General features: G+C 39.4%; 1 protein-coding gene across 1 annotated transcript in view; it reads left to right on the top strand.

Annotated features, from left to right (window-relative positions):
- LOC149802211 (uncharacterized) overlaps positions 1–23630 on the top strand; it is a 78785-nt gene that overhangs the window by 7891 nt on the left and 47264 nt on the right. Inside the window, exons 3-5 of the mRNA XM_089954409.1 lie at positions 1098–1215; positions 4606–4680; positions 5268–5356. Coding sequence (XP_089810535.1) covers positions 1098–1215; positions 4606–4680; positions 5268–5356 — 282 coding nt within the window. The remainder of the gene's footprint in view (positions 1–1097; positions 1216–4605; positions 4681–5267; positions 5357–23630) is intronic.

Genomic DNA, 23630 nt, shown 5'->3' with positions numbered 1-23630 from the left:
TGGCATGGGATTCCCTCCTCTACTGGACTACGTGTACACTTTACTTTTCAGCACCAGTTAATAGATACATTTTCTTTGTGCGTATTTCGTTCCTATCATGTGTGTGAATGTGTGATTTGGACTTTTAACGTAGCTTTAACAATTATGCAGTCATATCGCTACGATGTCTGCAGTGTGATAGTTTATACTGATGTCTAGAACTGAAACATCATGGAGCATTATGTCCCACCCATTCACATTATCCTGACACCTGGCCGACCCGTCCTAACACTCAACTCTTAATGCTGAGCGCCAAGCGAGGCAGCTGCTTGTACCATTTTTAATAAGTCTTTGGTATGATTCGGCCGCGGTTCGAACCCGCGACATCCCGCATCCAAGGCAGACGCTCTAACCACTTAGGCCACCGGGGCGGTCGTTCTTCTTATAATTTCAAGCGAGCAGTCCAGCTCTGGCAGTTGATTATAAAACTCCGAGCTTGAATTTGAGGTCATGCTTTCACTCTCAACCAGTCAAAAGTGGAGTTACGAAAGTAAGACCCATTGTGATTGGCTAGCACAAAATCCCCAACTCAATGTTTGGAAACCCTCATCCCCAGTAAAACTTTATTCGACTTACAATTTAACTTAAAAATATTCTAACCAAGAAAAAGGTTGCCTTTGTCAATTTAGAGCAGCATTTGTAAATCTGGATTCATATTTCTTACTGGAATTGTTGAGTAAACTTTCACAACAGAGGGACTAGAAGTTGTATGATTTTCATGATTGCCCGGATGATAAAATTGCGATCTTGAGTTTCAATATAATCCAATCAAAAATAATTTTCACAAGATAAAGTACTTTCACATAATTCCACGCAACATCATAATCTCAAATTCTAGCTTTCATATTCGAGCACTTTAAGGATATTTTTTAAAAACTGTCATACTTAATGTGACCACCGTCATTGCATGGATGCAATGAGTATTCTTTTAAAAAAAATAAAATATTGTTTAACGCGAGCCGAATTTTTTTTTATTATAATAATTTATATGTTCCACAATTATTGAGTTCGTACTTATCATGTCTGTATCGCTATTATTATTATTATTATTATTACAGACTGAATGAGGAAGATGACGAACTATCGCCATTCATAAAGCAACTTCATTTCCATGACTACGGAAAGGAGATGCCCGACTTACTGTTTGATCCAACGCGGTACAAAGCCAACCGTCAGGTGGGGCTTGAAAGGTCTCATTATTTAGATCTTACTCACAGGGGATTAGGTTTCAACTTAGATATACAAGTGTAAATATAAATCTTTAATTTCACGGTCATTTGCCAGACGTCGATAGCTGCATCTCCATCTGTATTATTCGACGTGAATTTCAGTAAGGATTATTGCTCGTAAGTTTATGTTATGATGACAGGGAGTCATACTTGTGTGCGATTCTACTGGAATGGGGACAGACTGTTAGGAACATGAATACGGTCCCCTAAAATACGATAGCGAAAATTCATATATTTTCTGAAATGAGATTTCCTTAAAACCACAAATATCTCGCCGTTATATCTAAACAAACATAACAACAAAGTCAAGGGGAGTATTCGCGCCCTGGATATATCCCTTTCAAATGGACACGTTCATTTATTAAAAGTATCGATGTTTATTTGTTGTTTTTTTTCATTCAAATTTTGGAATGCAGTTTAGGGTCTTTTAGAGATCAAAATGTATACGTCATTTTAACATCTCTTATTCCTCACGCACCTTTCAGTTGTATGACCATCTCGCAGCTTTCTTTATATTTCTCTCTCTCTCTCTCTCTCTCTCTCTCTCTCTCTCTCTCTCTCTCTATATATATAAATATCAGTCGATCGGTTTTTGATTCAGACAGTTTACCGTATCTTTATTGAGTCTCCATTAATCTCATTTTTGTGAAAACATGATATTTTTGCTGACTTGAGATAAATATAAAGAAAATTATTTTAATGCTTTGTACGTAGTATTCCTTCCCCTCTACCTCATCTTCATCGCTGTTATCATCGTCATCATCATGTTTTCTGTTTATTCTGTCCATCATCATCGATGTGGTTTACGTCGTCTTTCATATTATAGTTTATGACATTCATGAAAATATCAAAAACATTCTTTGAAATTTTTACGTTGATCCACTTTTGTTATGTTTTGTTTGATATTCCTTTTTGTAAAGGATATTTAATTACAAGTATCAGTCCCGAAAAATTGCTGTTTTATTTTCATTGGTAACACTGGGGCCACGGGTGGTAACACTGGGGCCACGGGTGGTCTAAGGCGCTAGTCTTTGCAGATCACTGACCTCTCACCTCTGTCGGCGTGGGTTCGAGTCTCAGGATCGGCCAACATGGGTATGTGAGAAAGCTTGCTAGTGTCTTCCCGTGGGTCGGTGGTTCATCCCGGGTTCTTCATCGACCAGATACACTAGCCAGCGTGTCTAGCCTAACACGTGCTGAAAAATAGCGTTAAACCCAAAACAGCAGCTTCTTAGCGTTAAATTTTCTTGACAGCTGCTTCAAAAATGCGAATTTACGCGAGCCCTTTGTTTACAGCATGTTTTTCTTGTATGTCCCGATTCCCATTCCCCAGCGAACGTTTGTACTTGGTTTTGTAGCCATGATACCAGAACACCATGAAAATGAGGAAATGGTCGTCGGTCGGCAGAAAAGCAATTCAGAGTTAGAAATAATTTATTTGAATCGGTAAATGTGACTGAAGAAAGAGTTTGCTTGGTTTTGAAGCCATAACACCATTAAAATGTAAAATTATAGTGGAGGGAGAAGGTAAGAAAATTGAAAAGTTAGAAATATAAATTGGAAACGGCCAATGAATTTTCAATACAATATTGGTCAAATCCTAAATTAATTCTAAAATATATACTTGTAATACAGTTTTTTAATGTAAATTGTATATAAATCAAGGTGAACTAGACACATTTATTCATTTTAGCACAGCATAAGAGGGACGTGGGTTTCATTGTAGTTGTTGTTGAAAGAAACAATTAAGTGTATTTTTTATGTCCATTTCTATGAAACCGTTGTATGTTCAGTCTTTTTGATGAAATCTATTCACTCCAGCAAAAGTAGATTATGCTTTATTAATGTTCAGCCTTAATGTTCACCACAATATTTTATTTTATTTAGCCCCATTTTAAAGGCATAGTTCTTTTTACATAGATGCATGACCACGAATAATATATCACGAACACAAAATTAATGTATCTGTGTCTTTTTCTTTCTGGTTGCATTTTTAAGATTTCAGATAATGTACTGGACAGTCGGAGAAACATTGCATTCCGAAGAATTCGTGTTGTCTGGCACAGTTCTTTAAAAACAAAAAATTTAAAAAACAAATCAACGAGAGAGACTTTTTCGGTAAAAATTAGAAGAAAAAAATTCTACAACTTTTAAAACGAGATTTCTATGAAAATTAAACAACGATCATGACATGCGTGAATTGCGATCCAATTACGTTCTTAATTTTTTTTTATTTTTAATTCAAATTTATCATTTGTCAATATGTTGTCTCCCCTACCAAATCTTCCTGGGATATGTGTGCGTGATTCGTTGTTCCAAATGGAAAAAGATTAGATGGAATTGGTTAAAAGGACAGTGGCAACTGTTGTTTTAACTGCGAGTTATGCTTCTCTTTCGCTTTTATTTTCTTCAGTGATCGTGTATTAATTATGACTACTGAGGTTAGGAAGCAATTTAGTTTTGATATTGTAGCTTCATGAACCTGAACGTAGTTGTATATTCTGTTTTCTTTGGATTTTAATGAGGACATTATATCCGATTGTTAAAAAGATTCGTCAGATTCGTCATGCAAGTGTCTCGAGTTAGGTACCCGCCCATGTCAGCGCGGGTCGGATACCTCGGTGTCTCCTTGGTAAAGGCATTTAGCTCCCATTTCCTTGGCATGGTAATGCATTTTACTGCCAACTTCACGCTGTATTCCAGTCGGTAGTACTAATGACCAAACACTGGTGCAAAATTAAGGTAAGACGCACCAACAGGAGTGGGGAAAAAAGGGAAAAAATGAGCGTACAATTTAAACTTTAGAAAATAGAATCGAAGCTGTTGTTTCTTTACTGCTGTTACAAGAAAGAATGTTTAGATATATCTTTTTGTTTCTCAAACGATCTGACTGAAAATCAGATGTAATCAGAGCGAATTTGAATTACTTATAGTTTTAAAATTTAAATAAATATAATCTTGTTAGTGTAGTTATACTTTCGAAAATATTACGCATGATAAAGGGTAAGAAAGTAACGACATGTATTTAAGAGTAAGTTTTGAGTGAACGCTTCACTTATAAATTTGACAAAGGTAAATGTTGACAAGCAATGTACGTTTTAACTTCATGAACACAGAAGCTAATATCTAGGTTTCATCTATACTGATAAATATAGGTTTGATCATGAGCACTCAACAATTTTAAGTTATTGAACTTTTAATATCGTGGTGTTTGCATAGGTTTACTATGGGAACTGAATTAGTACCGTGAGTCCTTAAGAAAGGTGGATTCTTGTTTTTTACTTGATTCACGCATACACTATGGCTTATTTGTTTTGCTATTTATTTACCTTTGTAGATTCGGATGCCAGATGATACAAAAAGAATCTTAAGCAAGCGTCCAAGTGAAAGAACTCCGCAAGAATTATACACCGTAAAGAGAGAGAGAGAGAGAGAGAGAGAACGTGTGTCTGTATGTTTGCACATTTATAAGTTATGCTTTTTTATTCATTCGACATAATTTTGGATTTTGAATATCATTAAACCTGATCTATAAAACTAATTAAGGTTTATACAGTTTGTACATTCCTTTCCTTTGTATGTCTTATCATCAGTACAGTTTGTGCTGACAACCTTGTCACACTTCCGGTGATCGTGATAATGGCTTGTTCATTTAGACAGCTACCAGCCACGCTCCAATTTTTGCGATAAAGAAGTTTAGCAATCCAGTTAAAATAAAAAATTTAAAACAGCTGGATATTTAATAGTAGATGACTTCTCATCAACAGAAGTGATACTGTAATTTCCATATAATTAAATCTAAAATTAAATTTGTTACTCACAGATTCTCACTTCTTTTGCACGTTAATGGCGGACTGTTTACCAACAGAAATGATCAAATCATTTCTGCACAACTTAATGAAAAATGTATTTCTTTTTTTTACTCATATTTAATGTAGTCTTGCGACTGTTATCAATACTTTTCCATGTGTTTTTATTACCTGTACTCGCTCTATCCAGGCAGAAATAACTCTGAGGAACATCAAGGCCATATCGGAATACCCTGTCCGCATGCAGAGAAAGATAGCTGAAGTTGGACAGTACGAAACGTAAGTAGCTGCGAATTTTGCTTGATAATTAAACTCAGTAGCAAAGTCATAATGATATATACGTAGCGGAAAGGTCACTATGAATATCTGACATCAGGCTTTTTGGTAAATACATGTACCTTTTGAAACACAGGAAGTTTGAAAATATGTGAGAGACAGAGGTACTGAAGTCTCAACTCTGGACGATACGTTATAGACAGAAAATACAACATGTACTGTTATTTTGCAGCTTTGACTTTATAACATTTTTGTAGAAAAAAAAAACAAAAAAATACAAACAAGCAAAACGTGTCAGGTATTGGTAACACAAAAATTCATGTTGCTGATTTTTATCTTCGACTGGCATTTAGTGTTCGACTTCTTTACATGTACAATCATACAGCTTGATTCCACTCATCAGTTTTAAATGTACCAGTACCTCTTTGACATTCTCCTTTATTCTTTGGAGACGTTTTATGAAATGTCTTAAGCAACAGGTGTGTTTTAATTAGTGTTAGTGCACAGTCTTATTTGCTTACGTGATTTGCTAAGCTCACTTTGAGCGTGGAAAAAATGTAACTGTCTGCCTGTAAATTTGATATTTGATTAAGTGTCTAGTGTAATTCCCATATGTAAACGAGGAATACGTTTAGTTATTCGTAATAATATAGAGCTTAATTCAGGTAGTGATCACAAACAAGCTGATATCTAGGAATGGAAAGCGTACCGGTAATGATGCTTTAGATAAAGTTGTGAGATATATCGGCATGTGATGTTTGAATTTTTATATCAACCGATAATAACAATTAAAGGTTTGATCACATATTCAAAAGAAATTTCTTTTTTTATTGAAAATTTGAAATATGTGGTATTTCATGATATGCGATTTCTGCGGTGCTTTATTTAAAAAGAACCAAAACAAAACGAAACAAAATAAAACAAAAGAAACAAACAACAAAACATTATCTGCTAGTGACTAGTTATTTCTACTAATTATTCGATTTGCGGGGGCTGGTCTGGGGTTAGTTGGAGATGTACACAATTTATGTCTCCTTTGTTGAAAGAAAATATTTTGTACTCTGATCTTACTCCACGACCATCACCTCTCCAATCTCTATGCTATCCACACGTCCCATAACGATAAGATGAGCATACTTCCAATTATACTGGACACATAAAACTCACACAAAAAACATCCTGACTTCCGACAAATGGCGTGTGCTTACCATTGGATTTAAATACAGGTAGTTTTGTCTATAGTGCACTAGGTACATTCCTTTGCGGTGATGTACACTGTGTACGTGAATGAGTATGCCCAGAATGTATGTTATACATATTTTGTGCGAATAGGTGCGGTTGAAGGATATAATACAACAATTCAAGTCTTGGTTTGGCTCCATTTTGTACCCCCTCCAACCCCCAACCCCCACCCAATTATAACGATGTCACTCAGATCAGGTTGTTATTGTAACAATGTTATCTGTATATGTATTATTTTTTTTTTAAAACCAAAATTTGAGAAAGTCCTGGCAGTGCTTTTAAAATATGTGACTGAGAGACGCTTTATTCTGTTGTTAGCTTTATTTTGTTTTGTTTTGTTTTGTTTGTAAGAACCTAGTACTAATATTAGTACCCTTACTCGTACCTCGCGGACAGGGTACTAACATGAGCATATACGTGTTAATGGAGCAAGCCGGGTGTGAATCACACCCGGCGCTCTTTTAGCCTAATAATAACACTTTAAACACATTCCTTGCATATAATCCAATAAATAGAGTAGTCCTCTTTTTAATACCGAAGTATCGAAAATCATTGTAGAAATAGTTGTAAAATCTCGTTTACTTTTTATCAACCGATATTTTCGTTTAGATCGTCCGCCATGTTATTTCAAATAATGATTACTTCCGTTCTCAGCCTCGTTTGTTTGTGTGCCATATTAGGACATTAACGCCTTATTTGGAAATGTAAACAAATCGTAGTAAAAATTTGGCGCCGTTTGGGTCAGAAAATCTGCGCATTAAAAGTAAATACGGTTTATCGGCAACTTTGAAATTCAACCAAGAAGCGATTATTCGCACTTGATTGATAATAATATTGCGTAGAATATCCAAAATATGTTCTGGCAAGCCTTACGTAGAAAAGGGGTCACGGTGAGAGTCTCGCGTTGTCTGTCATGGTGGACACGATAAGGTTAGAGTAACCATACCAATTTATTTTATCGTGTAAGGGCTTAATAAAGTCAAAATAAGCCAAACTTCTTTCACAACATGATTATACTTATGTAGTTGATTTCTACACTGTTTGTTTTTCTGACTTTAGTAATGATTTTTTTTGCTCCATTACATGATATGGGATCAGTTCGTAGCCTCAACCACAACAAATCAAGTTGAGGCTACGACATCGTAGCTAGTAAGAACCTTGTCTGTGGCATTAGGCTTTATCTAATCTTCCACTGAACGTAGACATTGAATGTAATTTTTCAACATAAAAACTCGTGATTTGACGGTGACATAGATTGTACCATTTTTAAATGTTCTGATGCCCAATTAGATCTCAAAGTGTGATTTGAGTGGAAAGTGAAATGTACTCAAAATACTTAGGAAATTCAATTATCCATAAATGTACTTGATATAAGGTCGGTGTAATTATGTGTCGTGTTCTGCTCAATTGAAATGCTCCAACGACCGCAATAAACAACGCAGACCCAGACCCCAACAGTTTATAGTAAGTCGGCAGACAAATGTCTGTGCTGTTGATTTTGCTTAGAATTGAAACAATCAGCGTAGACCGTTATTAGAAAAATCATTTTACGACTATCGATCTTAGTCCATGCAGATTGCCTTTACGTGCCATTATGCATCTGTAAATACGGTCAAATAATCATCGCTTTAATTGCTGTTACTTTCAAGAGTTTTCCACGACGATTGCCCTTGAGTTGTTACTGTTGTACTGGGATAATCATTTTTTGATACAAATACGATGTTTTCTTTGAGAAGAACATGGTCTACTTCGAAAGAATACGTGAATCATTTGCCAAAACCTTTCACATTGTAACAGAGACAGTTATAATTACCAGTTATAATAATGTTCAAGTAAATATGTCGATTTTATTCTTTACTTAAATGACCTGAGCAGAAAAAAGCCCATATAAATCTACAGATATTACACGGGCACATTTTGTTTTGTCATGTGTTTTAAGTGGAAAAGTTTCCTTCAAATATTAATTACAGTGTTCCATTAATTTGCTAGAGAATTTGCAAAGAAAATTTACCAGTGGTTGTTATTACTATTAACAATATGATTGAATCTATATAAAGTGGTAGGTAAATCATTTAAATAAATGTGTAGTTCAAAATGTCAGAACTAAGTAAATGATCACGCCATGCAGAAATATATTAGTCTCTCATTCGGTGAAAAACATCCTTGATTATTTCAAATCTTTTCAAGTTGCTGAAACAAAAGGGTAGTAATCTGCTGGATACGCATACTGCTTTAGACGCAGATGTCCGTATTGATACATGAATTAATATAAGAAACAAACAATACATGTATTAAAACAAACAATACATGTATCAAAACAAACAATACATGTATCAAAACAAAATGATGCAATCACCCATTGGAAATATAATAGAAGACGTAAAGAAATAAACGTTAGAGAAAGAAAACGCTAAGCTAGATTCCGTACACTCTTTCATCCGTACATTGCGCAAACTCTAGATGAACTAGAAATATTTACGACTGATTTAGACTCAGAAACATTCGTACACTAGTTTAAGGAATAACATCAGTCGAGTCTCTTAAAATGTTGAATTTTACTTTTAGTCGATTTGCAGGTATTTTTTCTACATATTGCTTCAATATGTATGACCTTGTGTGACTTGTTACCATAGAATTTAGATGCAATATGTATGACCTTGTGTGACTTGTTACCACATTATTTAAATGCAAATTATATGATCTTATGTGACTTGTTACCATAGAATTTAGATGCAAAATGTATGACCTTGTTTCAGTTGTTGCCATGGAATTTAAATGCAAGAAGTATGGCCTTGTTGGACTTGTTACCATAAAATTTAGATGCAAAATATATAACTTTGTGTAACTTGTTAATAAGGAATTTATTTCTGAAGAAGTTAAAGGTTACAGGAAATCTGTAACTTCACTTTAGTGGTATCAGTAGTGTATAGGGGCGACTCAGCGTCAAGGGGACGTGCCATTAAAAACAGTGTCCCGGCACTTTGGCGTCTATGTAAATTTAACATGGGGAAAACTGTCCCGGCCCTTTGGCGTCAAGGGGAATTTAACATGGGAGATACAGGCCCGGCACTTTTGGCGTCAAGGGGAATTGAACATGGGAGATACAGGCCCGGCACTTTGGCGTCAAGGGGAATTGAACATGGGAGATACAGGCCCGGCACTTTGGCGTCAAGGGGAATTGAACATGGGAATAAATCGTGGGCCTGTTTAGCGTCAAGGGGAATTGAACAGGGTCGGGACCCTATTTTAATACGGTCCCGACCTTATGGGTCTATGGAAATTGAACATGGGAAAATTTAAACAGGGAGGGTCTCTATTTTTTTTTTTAAAATACAAAAAAGGGGTAGGCATGAAAGTCAAGGTCATTTCGAGGCCTATGAAGGGGCCCTGAAAAAAGGCCTTTGGTTTTCATCTTCTTCTTCTAATTTCTTCTATTCTTCCACCAGCTTCTTATTTTCTTTCCTACACTTTTTCTCTTATTTTCTTTCTTTTCTTCCTCCTTTTTCTTCTTTTTCTCCTCTTTCTGCTTCTCCTCCTCTTCTTTCTTCCTCTTCTCATTTTCTTCTTCCTTTTCAGTTTTTTCGTTCCATGCTCTCATCCTTATCCTTTCCTCTTCATCCTCCTTCTCCTCCTTTATTTCTTTCAACAGATCACTGATGATTTCCTTTAGTTTTCTTAATTGTTGATCTCCATCTTTATTCTATGTGGACTATAAGAATAGCGGTCCTCGTCCAATCTTACTAACATCTGCTCCATTATTCCTAAATTGTCCAAAACGTCTTGCAATTTTTTCATTTTGTCAAGGTGGTTCGAAGCCATCTTCTTTTTTATTCTTTGTAGAATGGTGCGAACGACCGATGTTGTGGGTTCTTATATAAAAAGCGCGGACGTGAAGGAAAACATCCCCCTAAGACCCAAAACTTATATTACCTAGATCATCACTTAAAACGCGCGGATGTAAAGGAAAACATCCTCTACTTTTCTCTTCTCCTATTATCTACTATTCACACAGTAATGACTCGACAAATAACATAACCATAATCTACTATCCACACACACACACGCAAAGCAGCCAAATCAAACCCAAACTATACTATCCACACACGCCAAGCAGCAAGAACATATCCATAATCTACTATCCACACAAACCTACTTGAGCACCTACAAAACCCAATAATCTAATATCCACACAAACGTACGTGAGCGCTTACAAACACAAACACATACACTCACACTAGGAAAATAGAGTCAGTGTTTATATTCACACTACTCTACATACACACATTGGCAAATCAATTACTATTTCTTTTCTAGAGTATGGGGTAGCCCTGAAAAGGGCTGTTTTTATTCAACTCCACAGACATCTGTTAGTGGTTGCACCTCCCCGGCCTGGCACCGCAAACGCATCTCCTGCTCCAGTCTCCTTTCACTCTTTTCGCTGGGAGTGCAGAGGCGGGATGAGTGGCTTCAGAATGCCAATCTTCTGTCTCTGGGATTCTGAAATTTGCTTGTTGTGGCTGTGGTACAGCCATTCCTCTCTCCTTTTCCTCCTCTTCTTTTTTTCTTCTCTCCTCCTCTTTCATCCTTCCTTCTTCCACTATAGCCTCTGCGGTCAGCTCATTCACTATGAGCCTGGCATATTCCAGGTGTACATGAAGTTCAAGAAGTTTCGCTTGCCTTCTGCTCATTTTATAGTGTTGATCAATCAACAATGGTAGCTAGATTGCCGAGCGATTTTCAATTTATACGAAAAGCGCGGACGTGAAGGAAAACATCCCCTAAGACAAAACTGATATTACCTAGATCATGACCAAACAACGCGCGGCCGTGAAGGAAAACATGCTCCTAAGACAAAACTTATATTACCTAGATCATGACCTAACAATGTGCGGACCTAAAAGAAACACTCACTCACTTTTTTATACTACCCATCACTATTCTAAAACATGTTGACAAGCCACGTAAAGAAAATACTTACACACACACACACACACACACACACACACACACACACTTTCTAAACAAGATAAAGAATTCATATGCTTATACACCCACTTCTATTTTTTAAACTTATTATAGGCAATCGATTGTTATTTCTTTTCTAAAGGTTGGGGTAGCCCTGAAAAGGGCTGTTTTTTGTGTGTGAACTTGAAGCTATGGCCATCTTTTAGGTTCTAAGACTGCGGCCTCCTCTGACGATAGGCTTTCTCCCAGGATAAGGTCTGCTTCTTCGGAAAGAGAAGTAGAACTTTTTGGTATCGATACGACAATCGACAAAGCCTCTGTCAGGTTCAGGTTGCTGCTGCTACTGTTGTTGCTGTTGCTGCTCTCTGCTGTTTCTGAAGTCTGTACTTCTCGGTCCATTCTTCTTTCTCCTTGTTAATTTCTTCTCTGAAGGGCTCTTCTCTCAGGTCTTCAGTGACTTTTAAGATTCTCACATTCTCTATCTCTTCTGGCTTCGGTATCAGACTGTGTCTGACCCTATGCAAATTCACGTAGGCTTCGTTTAGCTTAGCTAGTTTGGAGCACATCTTCGTAGGAGGATGAGTCGACAGTGGATGGTTAGACTGGAGACTTCCCCCGGTTTTATGGTCAAAGCGCGGACGTGAAGGAAAACATCCCTACACGTTTTTCGAGTCGGAACGTTCAATGAGCGTCATGAGAGGGATAGTAAGAAGTCAAAGAGCATGAATCAAGATTCCCATAGCAAAACAAACCACAAAGACATTTTTTCTTCAAAGCACAACATTTTTATTCAAAATCACTTAACACTAACAAGTAACTATAACATTTTTAACAATAACTATTCAATTTATCATCAAACATTTTTTCAAATCACAAACATTTTTTTCAACTAACACATTATTTTGGACAGGGCTGACAACGTTCTGAATGAAATTGTGATTTCCACTGTTGGAAGTCATTAGGCCATTGATGGACACTACGTTTCCTAGCTTGAGACAAAAGATAAGCATAATGGTCACAAAACCATCGATCTACCTTCACATCGTTTCTAGAAGAAGAACGGGGATCAAAATGAGTCACTAAATGTTCTAAGGAATAGCCTAGGCTGCGATGATGCAGAAAATACACACAATATTGTCCACACACCAAAGAATCTGTGCCTTGTAATTTCACATTATTGAATCGGGTGGTCTGAGCATTTCTTCTCATAAAGTCAATGATATCATCTTCCAAAGGAGGCAATCCATACGAATCGAAATATTCCACACATCCTTCTTGAGGAAAGTAGACGGCTACCCAGTGAGTTGCTGAGAGATGACTGTCGTCCGTGTTGATCACATAAGCTTGATGGTCTTGAGGTTTGCGATGAGGGAGTTCATCTTTAGCACAGACGACAGGATTCCAAGAAGCAGTATACGAACTGTGGTTCAAAAGGTAATAAAGTTCCCAGGTATCCATTTATTTGTGTGGTTTTCTTCTTCTTCTTCTTCTTCTTCTTCACAGGTAATGATAAGTGATCAATTTGATCCTGACTTTTTGCTTGAAAATGTCTGACAAGTTAAAGGCGTTTAGCTCCGACTTCTTACTCTGGTCAAAGAGAGATTCGATGCGACGGCACTCCAGAGAGGTTAATGGAGGAGAAGAATGTTTATCCAAGCCTTTATACCACTCATTCAACACGAATTCTATCTCGATGAAACCCCAAGCTTTGTCCAGATATTCGTCCAGTTTTTCTTCTTGACTTAACATCAGACATTTTGTCGTGTTGAATTTGACTGGGATGATCGTTGTGACATCCATAGCACTCTTCCTTGATCAATTCCTTCATTTTATCTGCCAGGACTGTAGCAAAACAGGAGACTAAATTGGCTTCTTGTTCTGGCCATCTGGACTTCATCATGAGGACTTCTTCGTCTTGGGATTCTTCTTCTTCTTCCACAGTCTCCTCACATTCCATGTCTAAAGTTTCTCCACTAGGTAAAGAGGGATAACAGTCTTCCATAGCTTCTAATAGTCTAGAATGACTTCTCTCAAACTGTTGATTTCTATCGTTTTGTCAAATTCTGCATACAGGATGATGTTTATTGTCTCTGGCAGTTCTTCTGCAAACTGAAGTTCCACACGAACCTGACCAGATTTTATAGGGTGGAAATGTCCCTCGTCACTGCCTTGGTCAGGGGTGAAATCAAAAGCCCACAAAGCATAGCCTCCTGCGTAATCTTCGTACGTAATGCCGTGACTGGTGTTGGTTCCTAACTGGCCGGTAGCTTCGTACAAGGACAAGTACGATCTCAAGTAATTCTTCTTGTCAAAGTTAGGTTCGAAAAGTCTGGTACAGAAGGTCTTGCCATCGCGACTGACTTCGATTTTCTTCACCTTAAAGTGTTGAAAGTTGAAAGGATTTTCAGTGAAGGCTCCGTTGAAGGCTGAATTCTCGACCATACCAAGGATTAAATGCTTGGTTAACTGTCCTTGAAACAGATGATCTTCGATCATGGAATGATGGTAAGCGGGAATGGTGAACGTTTTCACTTCCACACGTCGTATTGGATACTTGGCGGTCGTTCTGCTCAAAGTGTTACTGATGTCATTTCACTTTAGGTAACACTTCCACGCGTCGTACGTAGAGTTTGGCCTCCTCGATCTTGCTTTTGGGGTTGACGGCAGCACTATCAGCCAACAAATGGAAAGCGGTACTGCTGCGATTCAGTCTCAAGCGGACATTTACACCGTTCAGCAAATATTTCTCTTGTAATGACATGTCCAAATGCAAACGATCCATCAGTTCTAGACTCTGTCCATTTAATATTTTCTCTCTTCGTTCTACAAATCCCTCATTGTGTTTTGCGGATGAATCCGTTTCGGTTTCGTTAAACTCGCCCGCATCATCAGGTTCCTCCCTTATCTAGAATTTTGACTTTCAAGTACAAGTAACTGTTATTCAGATTGATGTAATCTTCGGGCTGTCCTTTGATTTCAAACTCGATGGGAGCGGAATCTGTCAATGAGGAGACGGGATGAAATTCCACCTATTGGGATTTTTGTATCGTCATCATGGTAGGTGGCATGGCAAACAGATCCAGTTCCGACTTGGAACAAACACAAGGCTCTCGGTGCATCATTTTTTTCTCTTTCTCAATAATCTCCTTTTATAGCAATGTTGACGTGTCCAAATAAGACTAGCTGACAGGCAAATAGTGAGGATGTACAAATTCGCGGTGTACGTGATAGGTGTTTCCACCTTCCTCGTCAGCGTTCGTGGCAGAATTCACTTTGAAAGGAATGACACGCAGTAACGGTACGGAGGTGTGTCCCATCACGTTATACTCCACCACATCGGAGTACACAAAGATCAAATTCAGTCCCTGGTTCAGTTCTACCGGGAAACGAAAATACCTCGCAAAATGCCCGTTGTTGTCAATGTCTGCGATGTGAATCCTTTTGGTCTGCTTATCCGTGACCATATTGAGGTCTCCACCCAAAATGTCATACAATTCAGGGCAAAATTTAATGCGTATACTTTTTTCCTCACTTTCAAATTTAATTAGTAGACGATGAGACAGTTTATGGTACTCAATCGTGACACGTTTTTTTAGTGCGGTTAGAACTTTGTCAAATGCTGCATGGAATTAGTCAGCGATTGCCTCCACCAGATGTTGACCACTAAAATAATGGCTTGAGTTAATTTTAAAGTGATAAATGTAAAAAGAAGGAGAAGTGTCACTGCTGCTGCGGGGTACTGTGTCCTTCGGAAGTGATTTACGTTGATTACACTGGTCAACAGTGAAATCATTACTGACTTGAAAAGGCCCTAATCTGTAGTATTTTGGTGTGCCGAACACGAATATAACCGTGAAAAATTTGTATTGGCTCTCGTTTTGAAGATATTCATATACCTCATTTTCTATGTTTCACTGTGTAAATTTCTCCAGTAGGACTGCAGCAACATCCGGAATAATGATGTAACATTGCATAATACCATCATGCTCACATCATCCACAGTTGATTGCATCATTTTCTGATGCAATGCAATACTAATGCCATGCGGCTGCTGAAGTAAGTTGACGTCAGCAGTGTACTATACATGTGTAGGCCTATTATACTAATGCCAGGCGGCTGCTGAAGCTGACGTAAGCAGTGTACTATATAAAGCCCAATCAGATAGGTTCAGCATTTAAAATATTTTAGACGTTGTGCGAGACAGTTCAAGCTACTGTTACATAAATCTTATTATTTTATCCATTTACGTACAATAAAGAACAGTAATGCCTCGAAAGTGTGTTAATACCGCGGACAATTTTTGCTATATTTGTGGGGAAGTGACATTTGCCAACCAGAAGAAAAGTATCAATTCTCAAGTGAAGAAGGCATATCATCTTTACTTCGGATGCAAGGTTGGTGACCAAGACAAGCCTTGGGCTCCGCATATATGCTGTGCTACATGTACAACACAGCTTTCACAGTGGTTGAATTGCAAAAGGTCATCAATGCCGTTTGCAGTCCCAATGGTGTGGAGAGAGCCAAGCAACCACCTAAATGACTGTTACTTCTGCTTGGTTCCTCCTCTTTCCGGCGGAATAACAAAGCGAAAGAAGTCGAGAATAGTCTACCCAAACATTCCGTCTGCATTGAGACCAGTTCCACATGGTGAGGGACTTCCTATTCCAGAACCTCCAGCAGAATATTCTCTTGATTCATCTGACGAAGACAAAGGTGAGTCGACCTGTTCTTCTCCTGGTCCATCAGCATGCAGTGATCCAGATTTTCACTGTGGTGCATCATCAACCCCACACAGAATAACACAGGAAGAACTAAATGACCTGATTCGTGATTTGGACTTATCAAAGAACAAGGCAGAATTGCTAGGATCAAGACTCCAACAATGGAATCTTCTAGAAGAAGATGTCACAATTACTGCATATCGAAAGCGCCACCAGCAATTGGAGCCTTTCTTCAGAAAGGAAAGTAATCTGATATTCTGTTCCGATATTGAGGGCCTCATGAATGCTTTAAAAATCACTCATGACCCACAAGAATGGAGACTATTTGTGGACTCTTCGAAACTGAGTCTCAAGGCTGTGCTTTTGCACAATGGAAACATTCTTCCATCTATTCCAGTAGCGTATGCTGTCCACATGAAAGAGACATACGATAACTTAAGGCAGCTACTGAATTCCATTGAGTATAACAAGTACAGCTGGCACCTCTGTGGTGATTTGAAGGTAGTTGCCCTTTTAATGGGACTGCAGCAAGGATATACAAAATACATGTGTTTCTTATGCGAGTGGGATAGCCGAGCAAGGGAAATGCACTACATGAGGAAGGAATGGACTCACAGGCAGAATGTAGCCATTGGAGAGAAGAATATCCAACACCCAGCTCTGGTTGAGGCTCAGAAAATCTTGCTACCACCCCTTCACATCAAACTAGGTTTGATGAAGAACTTCGTGAAAGCCATTGACCGGACTTTGCCAGCATTCCGATACCTGCATGAAAAATTCCCTCGACTCAGCGAAGCAAAGATTAAAGAGGGAGTTTTTGTGGGTCCTCAGATTCGAGAGCTTTTCAAAGATGACCGGTTCAACAACTTGCTGGAAGGTGACGCGAAACAATCGCCTAGTTTCTACAAACTTCCTCGGAAATGTTTGGGCAGAAAACTATAAGGAACTAGTAGAAGACATGTTGATGAAGTATAAGAAACTTGGCTGCAATATGTCTCTAAAGATTCACTTCCTTCATTCCCATTTGGATTTCTTTCCTAGCAACTGTGGTATTGTTAGTGATGAACACGGCGAACGTTTTCATCAAGATATCGCAACAATGGAACAAAGATACCAGGGAAAATGGTCCACTACAATGCTGGCTGACTACTGCTGGACACTCCTCAGAGATGCTCCCGAACAGCTGTACAAGAGACAGGCGAAGAAATCTAAGATGTAGTCAATGACTTGATTTTTTATAGGTAGGCTATTACAGTTGACCTTTTACTATTGGAATGCATTTCGTTATGTAAACATTAATTTCTTGCAGATTACAAAAAAACTAGAGCCAATTTTGCAATTTGACTGTCATATTCGTGTTCAGCACATAACAATTGATAAGAATTGACTAATTTTATTTCAGTAACATGACTTTTGTAAAAATTTGTTGTCCAGTGTTAGTGGTAATCATGGTTTGCTGCACTGTTCGGTCCAGAATTTCGACGTCAAAAGTGTTTTGAGTTTCAGTGATGTTTTTGATTTGTGTTGGGTAAATCATTTCTACCAAAGCCACTTCCCAATGGGATTCGTGATCTATTTGGATGGCCTGATGTAATTTGGCCGTGTAACAGCACAAAGTGTTGTTGGGAAACACCTCAATAGAACTGTCACCGGGTAAGATTAAGTAAAATTGGTTTTGGTGACTCATAATTCCAGAGTTCTGTGGCTGTCCGAGGGGTTACTGGACGTCAGAGGAGTGTCTCCGCCTAAAATGGGGTTGTTGTTGTTGTTGTTGTTGTTGTTGTTGTTGTTGTTGTTGTTGTTGGAGTGGTGGCTGACACTGACACTGGACATAAGGTTCCCGTTGTTCCTGTTCGAAGAGAATTTCAGGGAGGGATTGGGAAGCAGGTAACCGATGCAACTGCTCAATAAAATGGTCCACAATTGTTTGTCTCCTTGTTGCAAACTCAAATTGGCGATGGCTGCACCGATGACACAATACACCACGAAGATTTGGCAAAAAAAGACGATTTGCCTTTTAGGCACACGTTCTCCACACCACACCCACAAGGGTTGTTTCTGTAAATCTTGCACAGAAGAACTGGGTGAAAGAGTGGTTGCAGTAGCTGAGTCTGTGTGAAAGGGCATGATGGTCATTTCTTTTTATAGTCGATGACTTGCGAAGCGTCGATCCAAGAATCAAAACTGGGTGGATATCCTTTCCAACGTACTTTGACTTCTTTGACACGTCGTTTGCCCACTTTACGGGTTCTGCGTTCGAGAATGCTTTCGATGTCGTACACGTCATCTTCTTTTTTGGTGACACGTTGTAACTCGGGCAAATAAAACGTTCCTTTGAGCACTTCTCCGTTCATGTCTTCCAATTTATAGACGGCAGGATGACGGCCATGCACTCGTCCAGTGACACGAAACAATTCGGTCGTCCAGTTAGGTAAGTAATCTTTGTCGAAAGTGCGTTTGGTTTTGCCAATGCGCACCCAATCTCCTACGTCCAACACTCCACTTTTCTTGGGGACAACCCTCGTCGGGGACGTACCAAACAGGCGCTCAAACACCAGCACTTCGTTCTCGGGAGTCACCTCTTGTGGGGCACGTCCAATGCTTCGATGGTAAGATTGGTTGTACGCTTGTACCAGGTGCGGTAAGATGCCGATGTACTTCAGAGTGTGGTGATGTGTAAAATATTTCCACATGCGTTCTTTCAAAGTGCGTTGGAAACGTTCCACGATGCTGGCTTTGGTTTCAGGAGTCTCGGTGGTATAAAAATGAATGTCATGTTTTTTTAATTCTTTTTTGGAAAGCTTGGTTCAGCAATTCGGTACATTTTCCCATCGAAGATGGTGACGACCGCTTTGTTTCAACACTCTTTGCAGGGCTCGCACTAACTCACTGCTCGATTAGGAAGTCAAGGGCACAACCCAGACAAATTTGGAAAAGACGTCGATGACACAAAACAAATATTTGTAGCCGCGATTGTAGCTGGCCAAATGAGAGACATCGGCTAAATCGGCTTACCATTAATGATCGATGCCTTCCACTCGGGTGCGACTTCTGGAAAACTTGCGTCGAATGGGTTTGTGTAAAGTGTAAGTAGCTTGTTCGTGTAACCATCGTTGCACTTGAGATAAACAGAGACTTTTCAGTCGCGTTTTGGCAGCACGATACAATTTTTGAACTCCTGCATCACTTGCAGGATGGGAGGGATCGTAGTAAATGCTGGCTAACACTTTTTCCATTTTTTGTTTGTTTGTTAATAAGGCACCCACTCTTCAAGGATGCTACTCTTTTTCTCTTGGGGTATTTTCTTGGATTGCAATGCTTTGCGTGTGCGACCGGCAATAGGTGTGGCAGAGGAGGATGTCTGAACAGGGGATGTCTTTTCTTGTTTCATTTCTGTCTTCACCTTCTTTTTCTCTTCTGATGAAGAAGGGGTGGTCATCATCTTTTTAATCCATCCAATTCTGGAGGTAGGTGGTGTTGTTAACTTGCGAACTTTTTCTGGTGGAGTTTGAAACCCTTCTTCTTCTTCTTCTCCTTTTTCTGTCTTGGTCACTGGTAGTGGTGGTGGTAGTAGTGATGGTGCTGGACTTTTCATCAAGGTCTTAAAATCTTTCAGAGTGGGAAGAGCTGTTTCGTCTGAGGCTTTCTGGTGAAAGAGTTGCAGTCGTTGCAAGAGTTGACCGTACTTTTGCGATTTTTCTGTTTCTGACAAATCTTGGCGATCCATCAAGGACTGCAATTCGTGTTGTAAATGAGACATCTCGCTCAAATTGGGATTGGTTGGGAGGTAAATGCGGGGTGCGTTGTTTTTGCCAACGATGGTATTCCATCCATCGTTTATAAGGCACTAAAGCTAGTTTTCGTCCTTCCATGGGATGTCAGGGGTCTATTCTGAGATCTTGGGACTCCAGAGGGCCTTTTTATCTTGTCCCACCAGTCCTCCCAACACGGTTCCCAAGACTCCTTTCAGTAATGGGCCTAGCAAGAGGGGTAAAAGTCCTCCACGTTGGACCAACATCTTCTTCTTTTGACGAATGGGAATTTTCTTTTGAACCATTGGGCGAAGAACGTGACGATGTTTGCCTAAGCATTGTTTCTGGTGTTTAGACAAAGGGATCGTGCCTTTCAAGACGTTCAAACAACATTCGCACACGGTATCGATGACCTCTTTGGAGGCTGATTGAATGAGTTTTTGGACAGGACAGATAACATGTCCCCATGTTTGACTAAACGTGGAGGCAGTCCTTTCCTTTTCTTTCCTTGAGGTTTAGAAGAGGAATGTTTTCTGGAGGGTGACATCTTTGCTTGTGGGTTCTGGGACATTCACCAAACATACACTAACGTCGATGACTTAACAAACGCCCTTTTATCTTTTTTTTGGACTATCGCTTTGTCATAAAGGTGACAATGTTTTTTCCAAAATCGCCAAGGAATCCTCCTCTTTGTTGACGCCTCTTTTTCTTTGAACGGCTGTATCTTTTCTTAGGGTAACGTCGATGCTTGGCTAAGCTTGACGAGTTTGCCTTTGTCTCTTTCTTTTTTGACGATAGTGACGGTGTGCTCTTCTTTGAGGTGACATCTTTTGGAAGTTCACTGATACCCCCACTTTGTCGCAGGCCTTTTATATACTGGAACGCATCGCCACTGATTGTCTTTACGGAGTATCAACTTGAGGACAGGCATGACACGTCGTGCAGGGGTACGCAACGGACTAAATAGAACCAGTTCTTGCTTGGACAAATCCAGTAAACTTTGTAACATGCCCGATCTCTCTTGGACTTTGATTTTGGGAGAAGGTACTTTGTGAGCAGCGGCCACTGCCGCTAAATTGGAGGATCCTGCCACTGGGGAAGTTTTTGGGGTCATTAACGGAGAAATTCTTGGTGTGATCAACGTCTCCAAGTACTTTTCAGTTCTTGGTGTCGTCAACGGAGAAGTGAATGAACCTGAGGCTACCGGAGACGCGGTCACCGTCTTTGCAGGTCGTGGTTTGCGAGTGTAAGGTTGCGTCCTGGCCGAAGTGCCTCTCTTGCGACTAGTTTTTTTTTTGTGGGCTTTACTTTGTTGAAACAAATTTTGAGTGATGTAAACGACACTGGCATTACGATGATGCCCTTTGCGCGTAAACCACAGTTTAATTTCTTCTTCGTCTTCTCCTAACATGTCGTCGAAAATGACCAAGTGGGTTTGACGGGAGTCAGAGACGATTCCGTCATCTTCATTAGGAATGCCTTCCAGAAACACGATGGAATCGCCTTGACTTTCTCGCAAGAGGCTGTACGCCGATTGCCACTCTTTGAAACACCACACGATGCGCTGAGGTGGTCGATCGATCAAATGATGTTTATGTTCGATCAAACGTTTGACAAATTCGGTTTTGCCTGAACCGCTAGGTCCAGCAATGAGCATGTTAAAAGGATGGCGAAGATACAAAGCCTCCCAACTGGCACGATCTAAGTGTTCGTCGATGACTTTGACATTGGAGGAAGAGGGAGCAGAGACAGCAGAGATAGCCATAGTGTTAGGAATGTCACTTGTGACACGAAAACAGACAAGACAAGAGTTTATATACTTATAGGACACGTTTTTTTGAATGTTTTAAACATGAACACGAAAGACAAAAATACATAAAAGCCAAAGGCTTAAGTACAACGATAAAAGGCACATGAAAACCATCAACGTGGAATAGAAACAAGTGTCTATACAACATGTTTTGGGTAATGTTCTGACCAGTTCAACAGGGGGTAAGGTCACACAAGTGTCCTCCCGAAAGGGTCTTTCAGGCATGCCCAAGACAGTCCTGTCCTGGGTGACGGGTTCTTCTTCTGGCACTGTCACTAACACAGGTTGAAAAGTAACTTTTTTCCTTGAACAACTCTCGTGCATACTGGGCCACTTCTTGGGTCCAAGCCTCAAAACCCCATTTTTTCCAGGCACGGACATCTGCCCAGTGGTGGTGTAAGTCACAAGCTACACACCCATCGTCATACACGTCTTGGGTAGCTAAAAGTTGACGAATCTTTTTTTCCCGTAGAGGTCGAGAAGTATCCAGATGAAACCGCAAGGCTTTGAGCAAAAGGAGTCTTTCGTGACCATTTAAGTCCATTCGGATGGTAAGTATTGTTCGTAAAGAGTCCACAAGGAATCGGCTGGTAAACGAAATCCCAGAAAACAAGTCACTAACACACACATTATGCGTCGTCCCAAATTGATTGGATACAGTTCTTGTAATGATTGATGGTAATGATCCACGGTTTGAATATGGTCATTGAGTTCCTTCCACGGAATCTGTTCAATCACTTGTGACATAAACCGTAGCATGGATTCCTGATTTTATAGCCTCTTTATTTCGGAAACAATAAAGGTACTTTCTAACTAGAGATCTTCGTTTTCCAGTGGGGAATCTAAATCTTGCATACTGTAACCTACACTTCAGAGTTCGTTTAGAAGTTTCCTCTTCCGCTAAGCAGATTCCACGCAATAGACCTTTATAATCCTTTAACTCGTCTTCCTCAATGCGTTGCTCCAGGTAAATCTCGAAGTAACCAAAATTATGAACATGTCGATCATTGGCGACCTCAAAGTGTTGAACAATGTCTGACCACTGAAACAATTTCTGATGAATCAGTTCTCTTATAGCATTCAGGTACAGTGGTTCAACCACCGGTGACGTAACGGATGCAATTGTTCTTTACGTTTCACTTGTATTTTGACCAGTTTTCGGTAAATGCGTTCTCTCAACTCCACAGGCAAAGCACGAATGTTCTCTTGTAAAGTATCCATGAATAGGTCATACTAAAAAACTTTTTTGTTGTCGTAGACAATAAGTGTACTGCCTGGTCAGAGATGGTTTTATTCCAGTAGCAAATCTAAATGGTTTAGTCACTAACTTGCACTTTACAGTTCGTTTAGAAGTTTCCTCTTCCACTAAGGTGACATTCTGTAAAAGATGTTGGTATTCCTTTAACTCTTCTTCCTCTGAAATTTGTTGCAGTAGGTCTACCTGGTAGCAAATAGAATCATCAGTAACAAAACATTTCTTTGAGCGACGGGATAGTTGATAAAGGTCTGACCAATGAAACACTTTCAGACGAATCAGTCCTTTTATAGCATTCAGGTACCAGTGGTTCAACCACCGGTGACGTAACGGATGCAATTGTTCTTTACGTTTCACTTGTATTTTGACCAGTTCTCGGTAAATGCGTTCTCTCAACTCCACAGGCAAAGCACGAATGTTCTCTTGTAAAGTATCCATGAATAGGTCAGTCCGTACAATTCACAATCTTCTCCTAGAGCAAAAGTAGTCCACATAGTGAGTAATTTCTGACCACTGCCACTCAGGGTAACGT

The sequence above is a fragment of the Sinohyriopsis cumingii genome, chromosome 4 (genome assembly GCF_028554795.1).
Source record: "Sinohyriopsis cumingii isolate HCF-2022 chromosome 4, ASM2855479v2, whole genome shotgun sequence".
In the NCBI taxonomy this organism is placed as follows: Eukaryota; Metazoa; Mollusca; class Bivalvia; order Unionida; family Unionidae; genus Sinohyriopsis; species Sinohyriopsis cumingii.
The sequence above is the reverse complement of the archived record's forward strand: the minus strand, read 5'-3'. Positions and strand labels throughout refer to the sequence as shown.